The sequence below is a fragment of the Peromyscus eremicus genome, chromosome 16_21, assembly GCF_949786415.1.
Source record: "Peromyscus eremicus chromosome 16_21, PerEre_H2_v1, whole genome shotgun sequence".
NCBI classification, from domain to species: Eukaryota; Metazoa; Chordata; class Mammalia; order Rodentia; family Cricetidae; genus Peromyscus; species Peromyscus eremicus.
Window position 1 is genome coordinate 47920876 of NC_081432.1, and position 18889 is coordinate 47939764.

General features: G+C 40.2%; 1 protein-coding gene across 1 annotated transcript in view; it reads right to left on the reverse strand.

Moving 5' to 3' along the window:
• Positions 1-18889, reverse strand: part of Lmbrd1 (LMBR1 domain containing 1) — a 91808-nt gene that overhangs the window by 39474 nt on the left and 33445 nt on the right. The window contains exons 6-7 of the mRNA XM_059281544.1: positions 12539-12627; positions 6143-6216 (exon numbers count right to left, since the gene is read on the reverse strand). Of these exons, the coding sequence (XP_059137527.1) occupies positions 6143-6216; positions 12539-12627 (163 nt within the window). The remainder of the gene's footprint in view (positions 1-6142; positions 6217-12538; positions 12628-18889) is intronic.

Below are 18889 nucleotides of genomic sequence, written 5' to 3' on the forward strand. Positions count from 1 at the left end.
AACATGTTAACTCCAGTACTGTTTCACTAGGAGTTTATTGTTTTAGTCATTATTTACAACATGCTCCCAATTCACAGTCTGCTGTCAAAGCCCAGGCAGTGCACCTTTGCCTCACAGTTCTGCTGGTCTGACCTAGTTCAAGTCCATCTTCTATACTGCTTCAAAGTGATCACGCTCCACCCACACCAGACTGTGTTCTAATTAACAACCTTTAAGAATCTCCAGGATTCACAAGGATATCATTCAAAATCTTCTCACAGGAGAGGATTCTGGGAGAGTGCTTCTAGGGTCAATGCAGAAAATAGGGAGAGAAAGAGCGCTATCCTCAACTGCTGTAGCCAGAGCAGTTCTCCTCATCTATCCATTTTTAACATACATCTATCTATCTATCTATCTATCTATCTATCTATCTATCTATACATATATCTTCTTCAAATCTCACTTAAGATTGCATTAAAAAGGAGTTTTATTACTTTTTTAACATGAACTAGAGTTCTTGTAGTAATCTTGAATTTCTATCATCTTGTTAACCTGCTCTCTCCCCGAATCGTTCACCACTGTCAAAACACTCTAGTGACCCACTTCAAATTCTACTACGCTTTATCCCTCTCTAATACATGCAGTGCCCTCCCTGGAATGCCATTACTACCCTGCCTCGTTAGAAAATTTCAGTGCATTTCAAGTCAGCTTAATTGCACCACGTCTGAGGAACTTGCCCTGATTTGCACATGTGCCTTGCTTATAACAAATAACAATGTGTAGTTAACATTCTTGGTCTGCCAAACTTGGCTAATCAGGCTTCTAAGCTAGAGCTGAGTAACAGGAGCAGAGACTACTGGACATGTTCAGATGAGTTTGCAATTCTTTCCCCTCCTGTCTTTATTCTAAAACATTTACTAAGCAGGTAAAATAATTTGCCTATGAGGATTGTACTTGATTAAAAACCTTTAAGAAGAGACCTCTTCACTCGCAGTTATTTTCCTACACACACTGATGTGCTTACTAGAAGAGCTGATGTGAACGACTCAGTTGCGTCGTGTAAAGTACTTTAGAAAATAAAAATACTCCTGTGGTGACAACCTGTTTTAAGAGGACACCAGGACACTCCACCTCTCTTTGAAGTCTCACTGAAGGAAGCAAATACAAGAGAGTAACCACTGGCATGGCTACCCAGCTTTGGCCTGCTTCTGAATTGCACGTTTTCGTCTCAGTGATTACCAAAAATTTAACTAGAATGTTTAGATTTTAGTAAACTTGAAATAAACATTTTAAACTATTAAGGTTTCTAAATAATCTTTTGAATTTATCTTCATACTTGGCGGGGGGGGGGGGGATGTACAAAAGTATTTTTATTGCTTACTACTGCCCTCCAGTGGATTTCTAGGAAACTGACAAGTCTAATAGGATTGGAGTTTAAAACGCCTCTAGGTTAGCCCGAATTGCCTCCAATTTTTGTTGTTTTGTTTTGCTTCCAAGAATAAATCAACAACTAAAGTGTTCAAAAACATTATATATAAAGTTCAAACATTTCTTCCATCTTATTTCACTGCTCAGCTTAGAATGGAAACATTTATATGTTACTCCCTTATTTAGAATGATGTTTCCAACTCAAAACTCCTGGATCTTTGCTAAGGTTCAACAACAACATGCACACATAGAATAACAAACACTCCCATGCCCTGTAAACCCATGATTTAATGTCACAGTGTTGTGCCTCAGGCCCTTCCTCTTAAGGAAGGACACACACGGGTCTCACATCTGCCGTCAGTCAAGTCGGAGTCTGTCCCGACACGGACGTTCTTACACCTGCTGCTGGGACACAACTTGTGACACAGCACTCCCTAGGACATCACAAACCCAGGCCTAGTTAGGGACAGTCACCTTCCCCGAGTTACCTGCATCGCTGATATACAATACTGAGTTTGACTGCCACCTGCATGTCTACAATAGTCTTATAAGATAGTCTCAGGGATGACACAGAAGGAGTCCACCCAGACCGGAGGAGAAGAAAGCAGCACAGAGCAAACGAACATTCTTCACTGGAACAAACACAACAGCACAGCTTTCGGCGGAGTAACGGTGAGGTGTTCTGTGTTCTTAGAAGGGGAGAACCTCAGTTAGAAGCTGTTCTGAATTCTCCTACTGAGGGACATAGAGGTATATATTTTTCTCCTTTCAAATGATGAGACAAAAAAGCAACAAAAAATGCGAATTCACAGAATGGCACCTTAGCTTCAAAGCAGATTCCAAACACAAGAGTCGACTACTCCAAAACAGACGCGTTATTAGTTCTCAACAGCATAAGGAAAATATTGTATCACACTTGCTACTATACATGCCACTAATAACCAATCTATAGTAAATGTACATAGAGTAGGATAATATATGCTTATTAGTTATGAGCACCTTAGAGGACATTCTTCAATCTTGCTGATGAGTATGCAGTTAGCAATCTTGTCTCTCTCTACACACACCACTGGCCATAATTTGTACGGAAATATCTTCATTCAACATTTCCCCACTTGGGGGCACCAAGAAAACTTACAATATCTACATAGAGATTTATCCCCAGAGGTTTCATTTGTTAAATCTGAGTGGTATCAGATCCCTTTTCAATAATAAGTAGATTAAAATAGTATGTCATTCTCCTAAAACTGAGTGTGCGATTAGCTAAGGATCTTAGCTAATCCTTAAGATACAGTACAATGTCAGAAGCTAAGTGAAATTTAAATAATCAACTAGTCTCTAAACTAAATTAAATACATTATATATATGCAAATCATATATATAAAACATATATATGAAATCCACACTTGGTTGGTATAAAATGACTGTAAACTCAATGTTAAAAATTAGCTATAAATTCTGGAACAGACATCATTTTCCATTTAGTTGACTTTATATTCAGGGTCAAAGTACTCTACATCTTAATTTCCCACTTTGATACTTAGGTGAAAATTAAATCCCTTCCACCTTTATGACTATCTACCATGCCTTCTTTCACACTATACTTCACAAAAGACTAATCAGGTCTTTCCATAATGAGGTTGGAAAAACTCTGTAGCTCAGTTGTGAAAATACAATAACTAGTATATTAATTATGTATTTACACTAAAGGCACCCATCTACAAATAGTTGGGTGTTTTAAAATTAATTTTAAAAGGAATTGAGTTGCTTTCCGATTAGATGTTAATAAAGTTAAGATTACTGGCCCCTTTCCACCAGGGCAGCACGTGATCAGCCAGCATCTGTCAAATAACACCCATACAGACTAACTCAGCTCTACACACTCTCCTTCCTTCTACTGTCAGTATCAGTAATAAAATGAGCCAAGCCCTGGGTTAGGTGTGAAATATTCTCTCACTGTGCTTCAAGCACAGTTTCAGTGCTATTTAAATGATATTTATTCCCTTTCCACATCCTCCCAGTTCCAGCTAACCATCAATTATGAATACATCTCTGACTTGCACATCTTTGAATAATTCACTTCCTCACTCTTCATGATATAATTGCTTTGTGCATGTTTTTACTGTCACACGGAGAAGAAACAAGTAGGAATTGCAGTTTGGTTTTTACAAACTAAATATTTAGCAAAGTTAACAACAACTATTTCCCAGGCGGCCAGCATATTCTAAGACTTACTACGTTGTTTAGTTAAACCATCACAGCGAATTTCTGAAACATTACTCTACCTCGATCATGAAGAAACTGAGACGATAAAGTAGGTTAGGAGATCCTTGAACGTGAGATCCACAGTAAGAACCTCCATTTTACTGTACGTTCAGCCTAAAGAAAAGCTGTAACTCTGAGGTAGTCTGAACCCACGCTACTCCCAGAATCCTCTTCCTTGGCCTTGGGACTCAGCAGTCCTTCCTTCCTATTCAGCGACGCCTCTGTGCCTTTGGTTCCAGTTCTAGGATAAGTTCCTCCATTTATTTTATCACTACCTTTAAGGTCACTCTTCCGTATTTGAGAAAAAGTGCTTTAAGAATATCTCAATTCAACATGATCATTCGGTTTAAATGATTAAATGAAAAATTTCAAAGTTTCAATTTGAACAACACGAAACATTAAACCTATTTCTCTATGGACTGTAGAGATGGCTCAGTAGTAAAGAACACTGGCTGCTCTTGCAGAGGACCCATGTCTAAATCGCAGCATCCACATAGCAGCTCACAATTATCTACAACTCCAGTTCCAGATCTGGTTCCTTCTTCTGGCATCTTCATGCACCGGCAAACAAGTGGTGCACATACATGCAGGCAAAGCACCCATGCACAAAATAAAGTTGGTTAATTAACTAAAAACACATATTCCTCTACATCGCAACACTGTTGCTGCAGGTGGCTGTCTTTCAAATGGCCTTAGTGACTTCACTCACTTTCCTCCTCACTCAATTGGAAGTCAGGTATCACCTGACCCCTCCCTCCCACGCACGCCCCAGTAGTCTCATTTTAAGGACATCCGTGGAGCAAACAGCCTTGGCAGATATAGGCAGCGTGTTCCTTTGGAGCAAGGGGCAGCCATGTTTACTGTCCACATAAATGATTCAGCTTCCCTGGGCCAGAACTCCTTTTCTGCAATGCACCTCACCTCATGCTTCCTTTAATTCTACTCATGCTTGCTGGTGGAAACTGAAACCCAGGAAACCTGAATAAGACAACATCAAGTCATGGAGTGCTACTGATGGATTACCAAAGTCTTGTCTCGGACTCAGAAATCTTGCATTTCTTAAGAATCCACAAAACTGTAGCAGACTCTGAGCAGGGTGTTTCACAGTTCTGGACAATGGCATTGCATGTTTTCTATTTTACCCATTTATTTCTCCTGACTCATCTTTCATCCACTGCTTATCTCATTTCCTTGTCATTACCAAAGCACTTCTATAAACAATACCTCTTGAACTTCACAAACACCTGTGAAACCTTTTCTATTCCCATCTAATCTAGAAGACACAGACTCAAGAAACTTAAGACACAAACTCATAATCAGTATGACAGACCAGCCAGAACAGTGACTAGAGCCCCAGGTCTAACTGCTGATTGGTTTACAATATGCGACTCCTTTATAAAAGACAGTAACTACCATGCTGTAAACATACTCTGTGAAGCAGACAGATAACTACCTACTACTAGCAGATGGCACACTCCTTATCTATAATACATTAAAACATAGAAAATTGAAAATGAGTAATAAAACTAAGTACCTACATAAGCACCTCAAGATATTAAAATGTATGTTTGTTAGGCTATTTTTTAAAATTATCTTTATACATTTATTTGTGTTTGTGTATTTGGACATGTGGGTGGATAATTAGTGAGAGCTGGTTCTCTCCATCATACGTGTTCCAGAAATCAAACTCAGAATGTTAGTCTTGGTGGCAGATACCTTTACCCTAAGCAATCTTGCAGCCCAAGGTCTTTTAATTATGTAAAACATGAATGATCATGTAGCATAACTTAATTCTGCTACTAGAGCAACAGCTCATTTCTTTTACGCCTAAAGAAAAATATCCAAAAATGTTTCCAAAAGAACAGTATTTCCCATCTTTACAAGAATGAAGAATGCTCTGTGCATAACTGCATTAATCTCAAAAGCTTACAGATAAGTTAAATGCTGCTTATATAGCTCAGTGGGGAAGGGGTAAGAAAGAGCATTGACTATGGCCCCTTTCTTTTCATTTGACCAAACCAAAGAGCAGTCTGTATATGTAGCAGTCATTTACCATGCCTTGCTATTTCCGGAAAAACTTGAACAAAATCAGAAAGTTAGAAAATCCAGCACCAGGCTCTATATACTAGAGGAGTGTCAGTGTCTGACTGTAAAAGTACACACCCAGACAGAACCAGTCCGTGAGCTAGTAACATACTGGCCTATGGTTCAGGGATCTGGCACGTACCAACTCTAACTCCACTACTGTGCAGGACAGAACTAGTTGCAATTACAGGTTATAAGATTCCTGTCTCAGTATTATTTTTGCAAACAGATGACTGTGACCACTGAAAACTGATCATCCTCTCAAGTATGGAAATCGAGAGAGGACCGAGAAGTTGAAGAGGACAGGATGGGAAGAGATGACAGAAGTACGAAAGGGCTGCACAAGGGATGCTGTAAGGAGCTCGGACGGTCCCATTGCACTTACCGTGTATGTGATGGCTGCCAGCATTCCAATCAAGGTCAGGGAGCTAATGGAAAATGACAGCGCAGCTAAGCCATCTGCGGAGGAGGAAGAAACACTGTTAACGGCCATTTTTACTACTGCAATGTTTATATTCATTATAGAAATATAAAACAAAGAGGTCAGACTCCTTTAGGCATTAGGAAGGAATAGAACAACATACATATATATACATATGTGTATATATATATATGTATATATGTATATGTACACATATATACATATATATATATATATTACTGTGTCCTTTGAGTGATGATCCTATTCAAGAGAGGAATTTCAGCTGGGTGGTGGTGGTGCATGCCTTTAATCCCAGCACTCGGGAGAGGCAGAGCCAGGTGGATCTCTGTGAGTTCGAGGCCAGCCTGGTCTACAGAGCGAGATCCAGAACAGACACCAAAACCACACAGAGAAACCCTGTCTCGAAAAAAAAAAAAAAAACAGAACAACAACAACAACAAAAGAGAGAGAGAGAGGAATTTCTAAAGAGTTCTTTATAAATTGATCTTCACACAATCCTTTAGATGAGCTAAGACTGCCTTTCCTTCACCTTTTAAAAATTAGGAATAAAAATCAGTTTAATTGTTAGATTTAAAAAGAAATTAGTAAATTATTAGATGCATAAAAAGATGACGAAAAGATTGCCTGGACCTTTTCGTTTGTGCCCACATGTGTGTGCTGGGTGTGTGGAGTATGTGTGCATGTGTGAACATGTGTGTGTGAAGGTGGAGTTGTAATGTCAGCACTGTGTGTCTTTCTCTGCTGCTCTCCATTTTGGTCTTTCATCGAATCTGAAGCTCAATGATTCATCTAGAATTCAGCCAGCAAGCTTGGGGGCTCCTCCACCTGTCTCCAGCTATTTGTGATGAGGTTACACACCTTTCATGCTGGTGGTTGGGTCCATGCTCAGGTCCTCACGCTGGCACAGTAAGCACTTTGCCCACCGGGGTATCATCTCCCCAGCCCATGCCTGGACTTCGTCGTAAAACGACATAGGAGCACCCCCTGCCCTTCTCTTTTTTCCTGCCTTCCCTTAGTCTTGATAATTTGGGTTAATTTTTCCCTTAATTTGAAAATATTGTTTTATATGCAGCCTAAAATCTTTTGAGTTTATTTCACTTTTTTCAAGATTTTTAAATTTTATTTAAATTTACTGTTTGAGAGTTTCATGTGAGTACTGTACTTAGGTCATTTCCATCTGTCCCTCCAATTCTGGGCATGGCTCCAGCCTCAAAGCCCCTTCAAGTTCTGATCTCTTCTATCCTTACACATATATGGGCTACTAAGTTCAATTAGTGTGGCCCTTATGTACATGGATTTAGGGATGACTTCTTGGAACTGGATTACCTAGTAGGGGGGCTCATTCCTGGAGAATGATTCTTCTTCTCTCAGCAGCCACTCATTACCTAACTCTTCCTCTAAGGGTGGGCCTCATGAAACTCCCCAAATGTCACATCAACTGGTGTCGTCACTGTGTAGGTTTTGTTTTGGCAACCATGTTGTTGAGAGTTCATGTATGCAGCATCCCTGTCTTATCTACAGCAAGTTGTCTGGTCCTCTGGCTCTTACAAACTTTCCATCCTTCTTCAGTGATGTTCTCTGAGCCTTAGGTATAGGGGTGACCCCTCTAACTGGGGAGGGGGAAGGAGAATAACACAGAGGGAGAGGAAGGAAGGACAGAGAAATAACACGAAGCATATTTCACTTTTTAACTTGAGAGGATCAACTTGCCCACTAGGCAGGAAAAGCAAAGCAAATGCGAGCCAAAACTATATTGAAATTTGACATGAAAATTGGGAAAAGTATCTGTACTATCTGGAGGTGGTGGTGTGCACCTATATCCTCAGTACTGGGGAGAAGCATGGAATGGAGAGCTGGAGGCCATTCTGGGCTACATGGGGAGGCAAGAGCATGTGCTGATTGGTTCTTTTGTCAGCTTCACTCAAGCTAGAGCTATCTGGGAAGAAGAAACCTCAACTGAGAAAATGCCTCTATCAGCCTGCCCTGTAGGCAAGTCTGTAGGGCATTTTGCATTTTCTTCATTAAGGATTGATGTTAGAGGGCCCTGGCTACTGTGAGTGATGGCACCCCTGGGCAGGTGATCCTGGGTGAAGCAGATTGAGCAAGCCATGGTGAACAAGCCAGTAAGCAGCGATCCTCCATGGTTTCTGTTCTACTTCCTGCCTTGAGTTCCTGCCTTGACTTCCCTGGATGACGGACTACAAGCTGGAAAATGAAATCAACCCTTTCTACCATAGTGGCTTTTGGCCATGGTCTTTATCACAGCAATAAAAATCAAACTAGAACAGAGTCTATATCAAAAAATCATCAAGTGACAATAATCAAATATTCCAAACAACAACGGCAACAAAAACCCTACCGACCAAACGAAAAAAACTAAAAGTTTTAGTTTTTTTAAACTGCATTTCAGGGTCGGAGCTAAGAGCATCCTGGCATCCAGAGGGCCTAGTTTGGTTCCCACCACCCACATCAAGCGGATTACAACTGCCTGAAACTCCAGCTCCAGGAACTGACTTCTTCCCTGGCTGCCCCAGGTACCTACTCACACATGGCACTGGCACAGATATGGCCGACACATATAAATTCTCTCTGTCTGTCTCTGTTTCTGTCTCTCTCTCTTACATACACACACACACACACACACACACACACACACACGCACACGCACACGCACACGCACACGCACACGCACACGCACACACATAAGCAAATAAATCTTTTAAAAACTTTATTTTATCTAATCAAAGATATGTCAACTTGTTTTGACTGTCACAGAAGAAACAACAGAAAATGTTTATAATACCAAGGTAGGTCTGGCACCCAGCTCCCGGCTATTTTAAGGAGCCATTACTTCTAAGATGCACACTGAAATCTGAGATCGAAACATGTGAACAACAGTCTGAGGTTATGGCTGAGGGGGTAAAGTATCCGGTGTGTAAACATAAGGACCCGAACTTGGATGCTGTGGATGACTGATAATAAAGCTGACTGGACAGTAGCCAGGCAGGAAGTATAGGCGGGACAAGGAGAGAGGAGAATTCTGGGAAGTGGAAGGCTGAGGCGGAGAGACACTGCTGAGAAGCAGATGTTAAGATCCCGGTAAGCCACGAGCTACGTGGCAACTTATAGATTAACGGAAATGGGTTAATTTAAGATATAAGAACAGCTAGCTAGAAGCCTGCCAAGGCCATACAGTTTGTAAGCAATATAAGTCTCTGTGTTTACTTGGTTGGGTCTGAGTGGCTGCGGGACTGGCGGGTGAGAGAGATTTGTCCTGACCGTGGGCCAGGCAGGACTGGAGAAAACTCCAGCTACACTTGGATCTGCTGCACTCATGTTAAAAGGTGGATGTGGTGGTATGCCACCCTAAGCCCTAGCTAGGCAGTGGAGACCGGCAGATCACAGGAGCTTGATGGCCAGGCAGTCTAGCTGAACCAGTGTGCTCCAGGTTTAAGGAGAAACTGTATCTCAAACAATGAGGAGAACAAGTGAGGGAAACATCTCCTGTCAACCGCTGGTCTCTACGTGCACACACATGAGCAAGTGCCCCAGTCCCCCACACAGGTGCATTTACCACACACGCAAACAACATGAAAAAACACAACTTAGAATTGATAAAATGAAGTATTCCACTAACATATTTAGACTAGCAAAAAATTAGTATTACTAATAATCAAAATGGTTTGACACAAAAAATTCAGTTAATTGTTAAGAGTTATTCCTATATATTTAAGCCAGAAAGATGGCTCAGGATGTTAAAGAACTTGGCACACAAATCTGATGACCTGAGTTCAATCCCCAGGGCCCAGACAAAAGTAGAAGGAAAAAATTCTGTAAAGTTGTCCTCTGACCTCCACACTTGTGCCATGGTATCCGTACACACCCCCACACATCATTCACACACACACACACACACACACACACACACACACACACACACACATTAATAATTATTTTAAAAAGAAAAAGAATCATTCAATTTTGGGTAAAGGATAACTAAGTTTGTTGAAGATGCTGAAGATATTTCCTTGATAAAATAGTATCAATGATCTGGGCATGGACATAAACAGATTCTATTAACTGAGGAGTTGTGGTATATTTATGCAATCTATTACTTTGCTACAAAAAAAGAACCAATCACTTACACAAACTAATTTTAAAACACTGTTTGGTGAAAGAAGCCAGATATCTATGAAAATCACAATATATTGATCATACTTTTAAACTGGTAAAGTAATATATAGTTTATATAACATGGGAGGTGATAGTAACTGAATAGTACACTAAGCAAATTTTTAGTGTTGACTTGTTCTACACCTTGACTGAACTCAGATATGCACACACACATTTACATAATATGAATATGCACGTGCATAACATGTTTGTTTCAGAACACACTAAGTACATATTTTCAAACAGTTAAATATACTTGATGCCTAACACATACAGGAAGTAGGATGAGGGAAAATGAGACTAGAAATTAGGAACTCTTGAGTAGAAACTGAAGAAATGGCTCAGCAGTTAAGAGCATTTTTATTCCTCCTGAGGACCCAGGTTCAATCCCCAGCACCCACATAGCAGCTCACAAGCATATGTAACGCCAGTTCCAGGGGGAAAGATTTCCTCTCTGGCCTCCATGCTACCAGACATGTACGTGATGCACAGACACACAGATATGCAGAATACCCCCCCCCACACACACACACGCCAATACAGCTGGAGAACTAAACTAGACTTCAAAAGATACTATATTTAGATTATGTAAAATGTGTCATTTTAGATTTAATACAAAATAAAACCGAGACTAAAGAGAGACAGAATTTGAAGAGAATGACAAAAATCAATAACACTGCCATCTAAGCACTAATGCTTGGGGCAGGAAAGTGATCCAAAACTGTAAAGGAGTGAGCAGTAAGAAGAGCAGCGGTCAGTGCAGCAGTGAGGTCAAGGCCACAGCCCTGCAGTGACTGCAGCAGTGGGGTCAAGGCCACAGCCCTGCAGTGACTGCAGCAGTGGGGGTAAGGTCACAGCCCTGCAGTGACTGCAGCAGTGGGGTCAAGGCCACAGCCCTGCAGTGACCGCAGCAGTGGGGTCAAGGTCACAGCCCTGCAGTGACTGCAGCAGTGGGGTCAGTGTCATAGCCCTACAGTGACTGAAGCAGTGGGGTCAAGGTCACAGCCCTGCAGAGACTGCAGCTGTCCCTGTCCCGCAGTGACTGCAGTGCTGACTCTTGCTGCTGCCGGGGGACACTAAGGACTGTGGTGGATGAGAGGAAGTATCAAGAGAAAGACGAGAAAATTAAGAGCTGCATGGCAGATTCCACTGCACAACAAAATCATTAGTTAATGCGCCCTCTGGGTAAAAACAAGGAGGCTGATCAAAGGATTACAGGACTGTAAGACAGCAAATACAAAGTAAGAACACTTTGGTACAGTGTTTATGAAAGTTAGGGGTCTACATGTGTTTGGAATTTGGTGCTATGTTCAAACACACAAAGTTTTGAGTAATATTTTAACTCTTTTACTTGATCTATTTTTCAAAGACTAAGGAACTTTGTAAATGCAACCAGCTGAACCTGTCCATTTCTTCCCTTTAAGAATCTTAGTTCATAGGCTGGCGAGATGTCTCAGCAGTTCCTAGCTCTTACAGCTCTTGCTGAGGACTGATGTTCAGTTCCCAGCACCCACACAGGGGTGGGGGTATGGGCACACAACCACCTGTAACAGCAGATCCGGAGGATCCAACACCTCTGCTCTCCCCTCATATCCATGTGCATATACCCAGGCCCTCCCCCCATATGCATACAACTAAAACAATTTTAAAGAAATCTTTAATTATTAACCTAAGCAGTATGACCTGAGCTTTGTTTTGTTAGAATTTCAAGAAAAGCAATCCTGACACATTTTGGTGACATTAAATCTACAGTAAAACATTACTTAATTCACATGAAACACAATTTACATTCTCAATGAAATATTACTCCATCTGTAGTGGCATCATAGAACATTCTATCAAAAATTAAAAAAAAATCACTATGCCCAGCACATTTCTTTAACATATTATTTTATGTTATATAAAAGAATTAAAGATCACGTTAAAATAATGATCCCACTGAAATACTTTGTAGATTAGTTTCTTTATAACATGGTAGCTTTATGCAGAAGTGAGGAAGCTACCTATACACTAGCTGGAAGGCAGCCTGGATGATGTAAACCTCCTCATTGAAGGAAAGAATGGTGAAGTTAGGTTCTCAGGAAAAGAAAAAAAACTTGCTAATTTTCATAAGTTCCCAAACAACACAAAATATGAGTTACTTGAAAAAATGTTTCCAATACTTACGACTACTTCCAAGTTCTTCAAACAGGAACTTCACCTTTTCCCACTCTGTAGAATTTTTGTTGCTAGGAAGATTCAGTGGCACAAAAGCACTACAAAGGTGAAAATAAATAAGTTAAATAAAAGAAAAAGGTCTGAAACTCAAGTTTCAAGAGGTTTTTAAAAGAAAAATTAATTCTTCTTCCAAATATTAAATCTGTACCAGACACAGAGGTATGAGGGGTTTCTCATCTATGTACTAACTGTATCCCATATTCATTCTGATCCATGATATAAGAAAATTCTATGCTGAATTAGCAGAAAATAAATATATACAATTGTGGTTAATATATTGTGCACCCCAATAAACTTATCTGGGGGTCAGAGAACAGAACAGCCATAATATTAAACATAGGGGTTAGGCAGTGGTAGCACATGCCTTTAATCCTAGCATTCCAGAGGCAGAGATCTGTCTGGATCTCTGTGAGTTCAAAGCCACACTGGAAATAGCCAAGCATGGTGACTCACGCCTTTAATCCCAGGAAGTAATGGCAGGAGGCAGAAAGGTATTTAAGGCGTGAGGATGAGGAACTAGAGCTGGTTAAGCTTTTAGGCTTTTGAGCAGCAGTTCAGCTGAGATTCATTTTGGATGAAGACTCAGAGACTTCCAGTCTGAGGAAACAGGATCAGCTGAGGAATTGGCAAGGTGAGGTTAGCTGTGGCCTGTTCTGTTTCTCTGAACTTTCAGCATTCACCCCAATACCTGGCTCTGGGTTTGTTTTTATTAATAAGACCTTTTAAGATTCATGTAACATACAATTATTTCAATATATTTATATGTCAAACTGAAACAAAATGCATCATAATAAATAGTAAATATCATACAGTGAAACTTGAGATGGCCTTTTGTTTTTATTCATTTCAATATCTATCAAGATCCTACCCAATACAAATAATATACACGTTTCTCTTTTATTTCATAATCTACAAGTGAAAGGAGCCCTGAAACAGTATCACAGCTACAAGAGCTTACACTAAGAAAAAATGGAAAACAGAATAGTCAGTTTATTTTCTAGGCCAGAACAATAAACCAAGACATCAAGACATTAAAGTAAAAAGCAGATGTTCCTGAGAAATCACTCTAAAGGGTAAAAATAACATTCATACTTCCTTCCTAAACTAATTTAATTATAAGAAAAGCAGTAGGACGTATCCAATTTTTTTTTACAGAAGAAATAATGAATATGTTGAATTGAATATATATAAGTGAATATATGTTGTTATGTTAAGGTATCTTAACATATTGAAAATTGTTTTGAAAATATTTTCCAAAAACAGCAATTATTTTGAAACTTTAGTTTTAAAAACCTTTACTCCAGCTTGTATAAAAAGATGAATGGGATGCATAGGTCAGGTTATTTAACTCCTCAGAGGTCAGCTGCAGATGAGGTCAGTGGCACAGTGTCTCTCAAGGTTTGTCTAGCACACCAAGGCCCCTGAGCTCAATCCCCACCTCGTGGAAGGCAACTCTAACAACTCACATTGCTTTGAGTCTTCTTTAATTCTTATCACGTTTAGAAAGAAAAGTAGTGACTCAAAAGCACAAGCATAAATGTAAAAAGTTCATTTATTGTTCGGCAAGAAAACCAAACAGAAGCAGCCAAGTAGAATAAGCTTTTAAAAATAACTTCTATACACTATATGTCAATAGTGCTAATCATTAATTTAACTACTAATATTTAATTAACAGAAGAATAAGCAAGGAAAGACTACTTATGTAATAACCTAATTAAGCATAACTTTTTTTTGACAGCCCACGAAGTGTATTTTGAAAATTTTAGTTGGAAATAATCACTCTGTGAGCATAGAAAAAAATATTTTACAAAAAAAAATTCATTTAACTACAATAAGGAAGGACATATATTACAAAGACTTAAAAGTAGTACTCATTCTCAAAAATTTCATTTGATAATTAAAAGTATTGTGCACTGGCAGAATAAACAACTAGTCATAGCTTCAAGGACCCTCATATTCCAGCTTCTGAGTTTGGCTGTTCAACAATACAAAAGCAACAGAGTAACCCCAGAGGAAGTGCCCAATGACTTGAATTGTTAAACTAAGCTTTAAAAAATGATATAAACTATAAGTCAGGGTGACTTGGAAAAGTTAATTATTTCGATGAAATCCATCAGAGACTTAGCACTCATTAGTTCAGGCAGAAACTAGAGCAGAGACTCAAAGTCCTTCCCCAACCGCATCACCGCTGGGATTTAATCATTAAGAAACAGAACCAAAATAAATGTATGTAAAGAGAAATATCAATAGGCAGAATAAAAAAGAATTCTATAACTAAGTCCTAAATCCTAAACAACAGTACTCAAATATTTAATGACCAATACAGTAAAGGTAATAATGATCAATGTGCACCGGTGTAAGTTTGACTCTTAAATGGTGCTAGGCTAAGGTAGGAAGACTGGAGAAAACAGATACAACCATCCACTGCCTTCTGGAAATGACAGGAGCACTGTACTCATGAACGCACAGAAGCTGGGGTGGCTGCACACACCCTGCACATGATAAAGCCAGCCAGAATTCGAACACGGCATAGGAAAGGGTCCATGAGCACACACATGGAACTGGGGCTCTCTGGACAGCTGATGGCCTCCAGGTGAGGGTGAGGGCGAGTCCGTGTGCCTTCAAGCTGAGCTCCTGGTAGGCTGACCATGCTCCAGTGGATGGCTCCACATGCAGAAGTATATGAAGGGTACAAACTGGAGTCCATAAGTTATTACATGTTTTAAAAGGGGGAAACAGGAAGTCGGGAGGGGGAGGGCCGTGGGGGTAGATCTGGGAAGAGTTAAAGGGAAGATTGTGGGGTGAATTTGATCAAATACATTGAGTGAAACTCTCAAAAAATACTAACAATATTTATTTAAAGAGACAATTGAAATCAAATAAGGATGTGATACATCAGTCTTGAGGAGGCAAAGGCAGTTAAGACTATCAGGCATTTAGTAAAATGATTTATGGCAATCAAGAGTTGTAGTTTAATGGGATGGAAACAGCCAAATCAAATCAATACCTTCTTAATTTGTCTTTCTAAAAAACAGCGAACACAGAGCACCCCAGTTTCCACAGCCACCTTAGCAAACAGAATGGGAACATAGGAAGATTAGAATTCTCCCTCTCATCATTGAAAATAGTAAACCTGAAAAGCTGCTTAGGAAAAACAATTAGCTTAATTCAGTGTATCCCTGGGAAGAGGCAAAGAAGAGGCTAATTAATGACTTTTGGGGATATGAAATTGAAAGGATGAATTTAGCACAAACACAAGACTTTCACCTCCTACCCTCAACCACCACATCACGTCCTCTCTCTCTTCTTAATGGTTCATCTGTTCTTCCTGCTCTCTTGGGTCTATCAGGCCCTCACCTCTCACCCGAATTACTAGTGGCTTTCCTAGCTGATCTTGCTACCTTTTTTTTTTTTTTTTTTTTTTTTGCTTGTTTGTTTTTGGTTTTTCGAGACAGGGTTTCTCTGTGTAGCTTTGTGCCTTTTCCTGGAACTCAATCTATAGCCCAGGCTGGTCTCACAAAGATCCACCTGGCTCTGCCTCCCGAGTGCTGGGATTAAAGGTGTGCGCCACCACCGCCCGGCAATCTTGCTACCTTTTAACACATCACTTAGCAAACACAACTCCCAAGAGCCCTATCTAGGCATCCTTTATAGGGCTGTGACTTTTAATCAGTCATATATATTAACTTCCCTGGAATCACAATCACACATCTCTATGTGCTAATCACACATCTTCTCATTGCTTAGTAGGATGGAACTCACTATTTCTTAAACATTGCACACATGATTCAGAGCCTATATACCTGTCTATATCATGTGTCCACAGTCTATGTGATCATTTAAAACATCACATTGTAGTCTGTTGGTTGTTTGCTTGTTAGTTTGAGGGGGAAAGTGGTTTAAAGTCACATATTTTTTTATGTCATTCTTCAGCTGAATGGAGCCCCTGTCCCACGAGATTGTTGAAAGAGGTGGAGAGACCCAACAGTTCCCTCCACATAGCACAGAAAAAAATGACAGTAAGGGGCAACCATCTGTGAGCCAGGCAGAACTCTTTCCAGAGGCCAAACCTGCCAACATCTTGACCACAGACTTCTTACTTCAAGAACCGTGAAAATTAAATGTCTCCTGTTTAAGGCTTCTGGACTGTGGCACTCTGTTACGGCAGCACAAGCAAACTACTGCCGTCTACACACCGTTCGCCTTTTCTCTTCACATAGCTAACTGACCCATCAATTCACATTTCAACTCCACTGCTACTCATTCCTAGTCTTCTGATTCTACAAGGACGAGAAAACTTTTGTTCCTCAGCACCTACAGCTTGTGTACATCTCTCACTGGAGGCTTAAACACTAATTAATCTACTTACATGAATCCTGGATGTGAACCTTGAGAACAGAGACCATCAGCTTCCATTTCTGGTCCTAAGATCTAGCACGAACACAAACCACAAGTGCTACAAAAAAAAATCTAGACTACACCCTGGCCATACAAATTATCCACAGATTTATCAGCAAGAAAACCTTTCAAAGAAACTGGGGTATTATTGTAGGAGCCAGAGGGGTTGAGGACACCAGGAGCACATGGCCCGCAGACATCAACTAACTAAGCAGGGGTCACAAGGGCTCACCAAGACTGAGCTGGCAATCACAGCCTGCATGGGTCTGAGCTAGGTCCTCTGCATACACACACACACACACACACACACACACACACACACACACACACACGATAGTTGTTAGCTTGGTGGTTTTGTGGGACTCCTATCAGTGATCAGTGGGAGTGGGGGTGTCTAGGACTCTTTTGTCTGCTCTTGGGACCCTTTTCTTCCTACTGAGTTGTCTCACCCAGCTTTGCTATGAGGGGTTGTATCTTGTTACACTGTGTTCAGCAGTTATCCCTGGGAGGCCCCTGCTCTTTTCTGAAGGGAAACAGAGGAGGGAGAGGAAGGGGGGGGGGAGTGGATGTAGGAGAGGTGGGAGTAGGGACTGCAAGGAGTAGAGGAGGGGAAACTGCAGTGGGAATATATTAAAAACAAAAACTAAATTTAAAAAAATTCTCAAGAAATTCAATAATTCACTTAACTGAAAGGTATGCCTCATTCAAATCTTTACATATGGTAATGAGAAGAGCACTGTCCCAGATACCATGATCCTTTTACTCTGGCTTCTGTAGAGATAAGTGATTTTATTGGCAGTTCTCAGTCACGTTCTAAATCGGAGATCTGCCACGTTAGTGATTGTATTTATGAAAATGTAAGTTTTACTGTCATTTTTTGTTTATGAGTCTATGATTACCCCAGAGCTACAAAAGGACCCACAAACCACACAAACTAAATGCACTGCAAACCTAAAGTATTTGCTTCATATCAGTCCCTTAAGCTTGCTGACCCCTGTTCTAAGTAACAGGCTAACAAGATTTCCATGTCATCAGGGAAATTCGCATAAATACCTCTGAGTTTCTTTAGTAGCAAAGGGGGTTTGTAAAAGTATATTCGGTAGCTCAACAAATAACAAAACCCTAAACGTATGCTCTTTCAATGCACCCCTTTTATGACCCAGCAAGGCAGGCAAAAGAAACAGGAAAGTAACTGAATGGGAAGCATATACTCCATGGTCCTCGGGACCCACAGAGGTCACTGGCAGATGTCATTCCCATCACAATTACATCTAATGAATGTTTACAGTATTCTAAGTTATTTACTAAAATTGTAAACACCAAATTATGGGCAGGAAGGCTGGTTAATGGTTAAGAGCACTTCCAGAGGATCTGGGTTCAATTTCCAGCACCCATATGAAAGCTCACAATTGTCTGAAATTCCAGTTCCAGCGGGTCCATGCCCTCTCTGACCTCTGCAGGCACCAGGCACACAGGTGATGCACAGATATTTATGCAGGCAAAACTCTATACATAGAATAAAATTTATTTTTTTAAAAACCCACCAAATTAATTATAAACAAAAATTATTAAAAGCATATTGCCACCTAATGTATGTCCTCAAGGGGACGTGAGCACATGGGTTTGGAGGGATGAAAGGGAAAAGGAAATGATGTAATTGTATCATAATATCAAAAGAATTTTAATTAAAAATTTTAAAAACCATGACATTGCAAATAAGGATCATTTTGTTCACCTTTTTGCTATAAAAAAAATGTGAAAGGATAAGATCTATTTTAACAAAGGCAAAAATCTCCAAGGAACAAGGACAGAAATCAGATGCATGAATCAATGTGTAAAGCTTCACTGAGGGAGCTCACTGACGGAGCTCACTGACGGAGATCTGACAGGAGGGCAAACCTA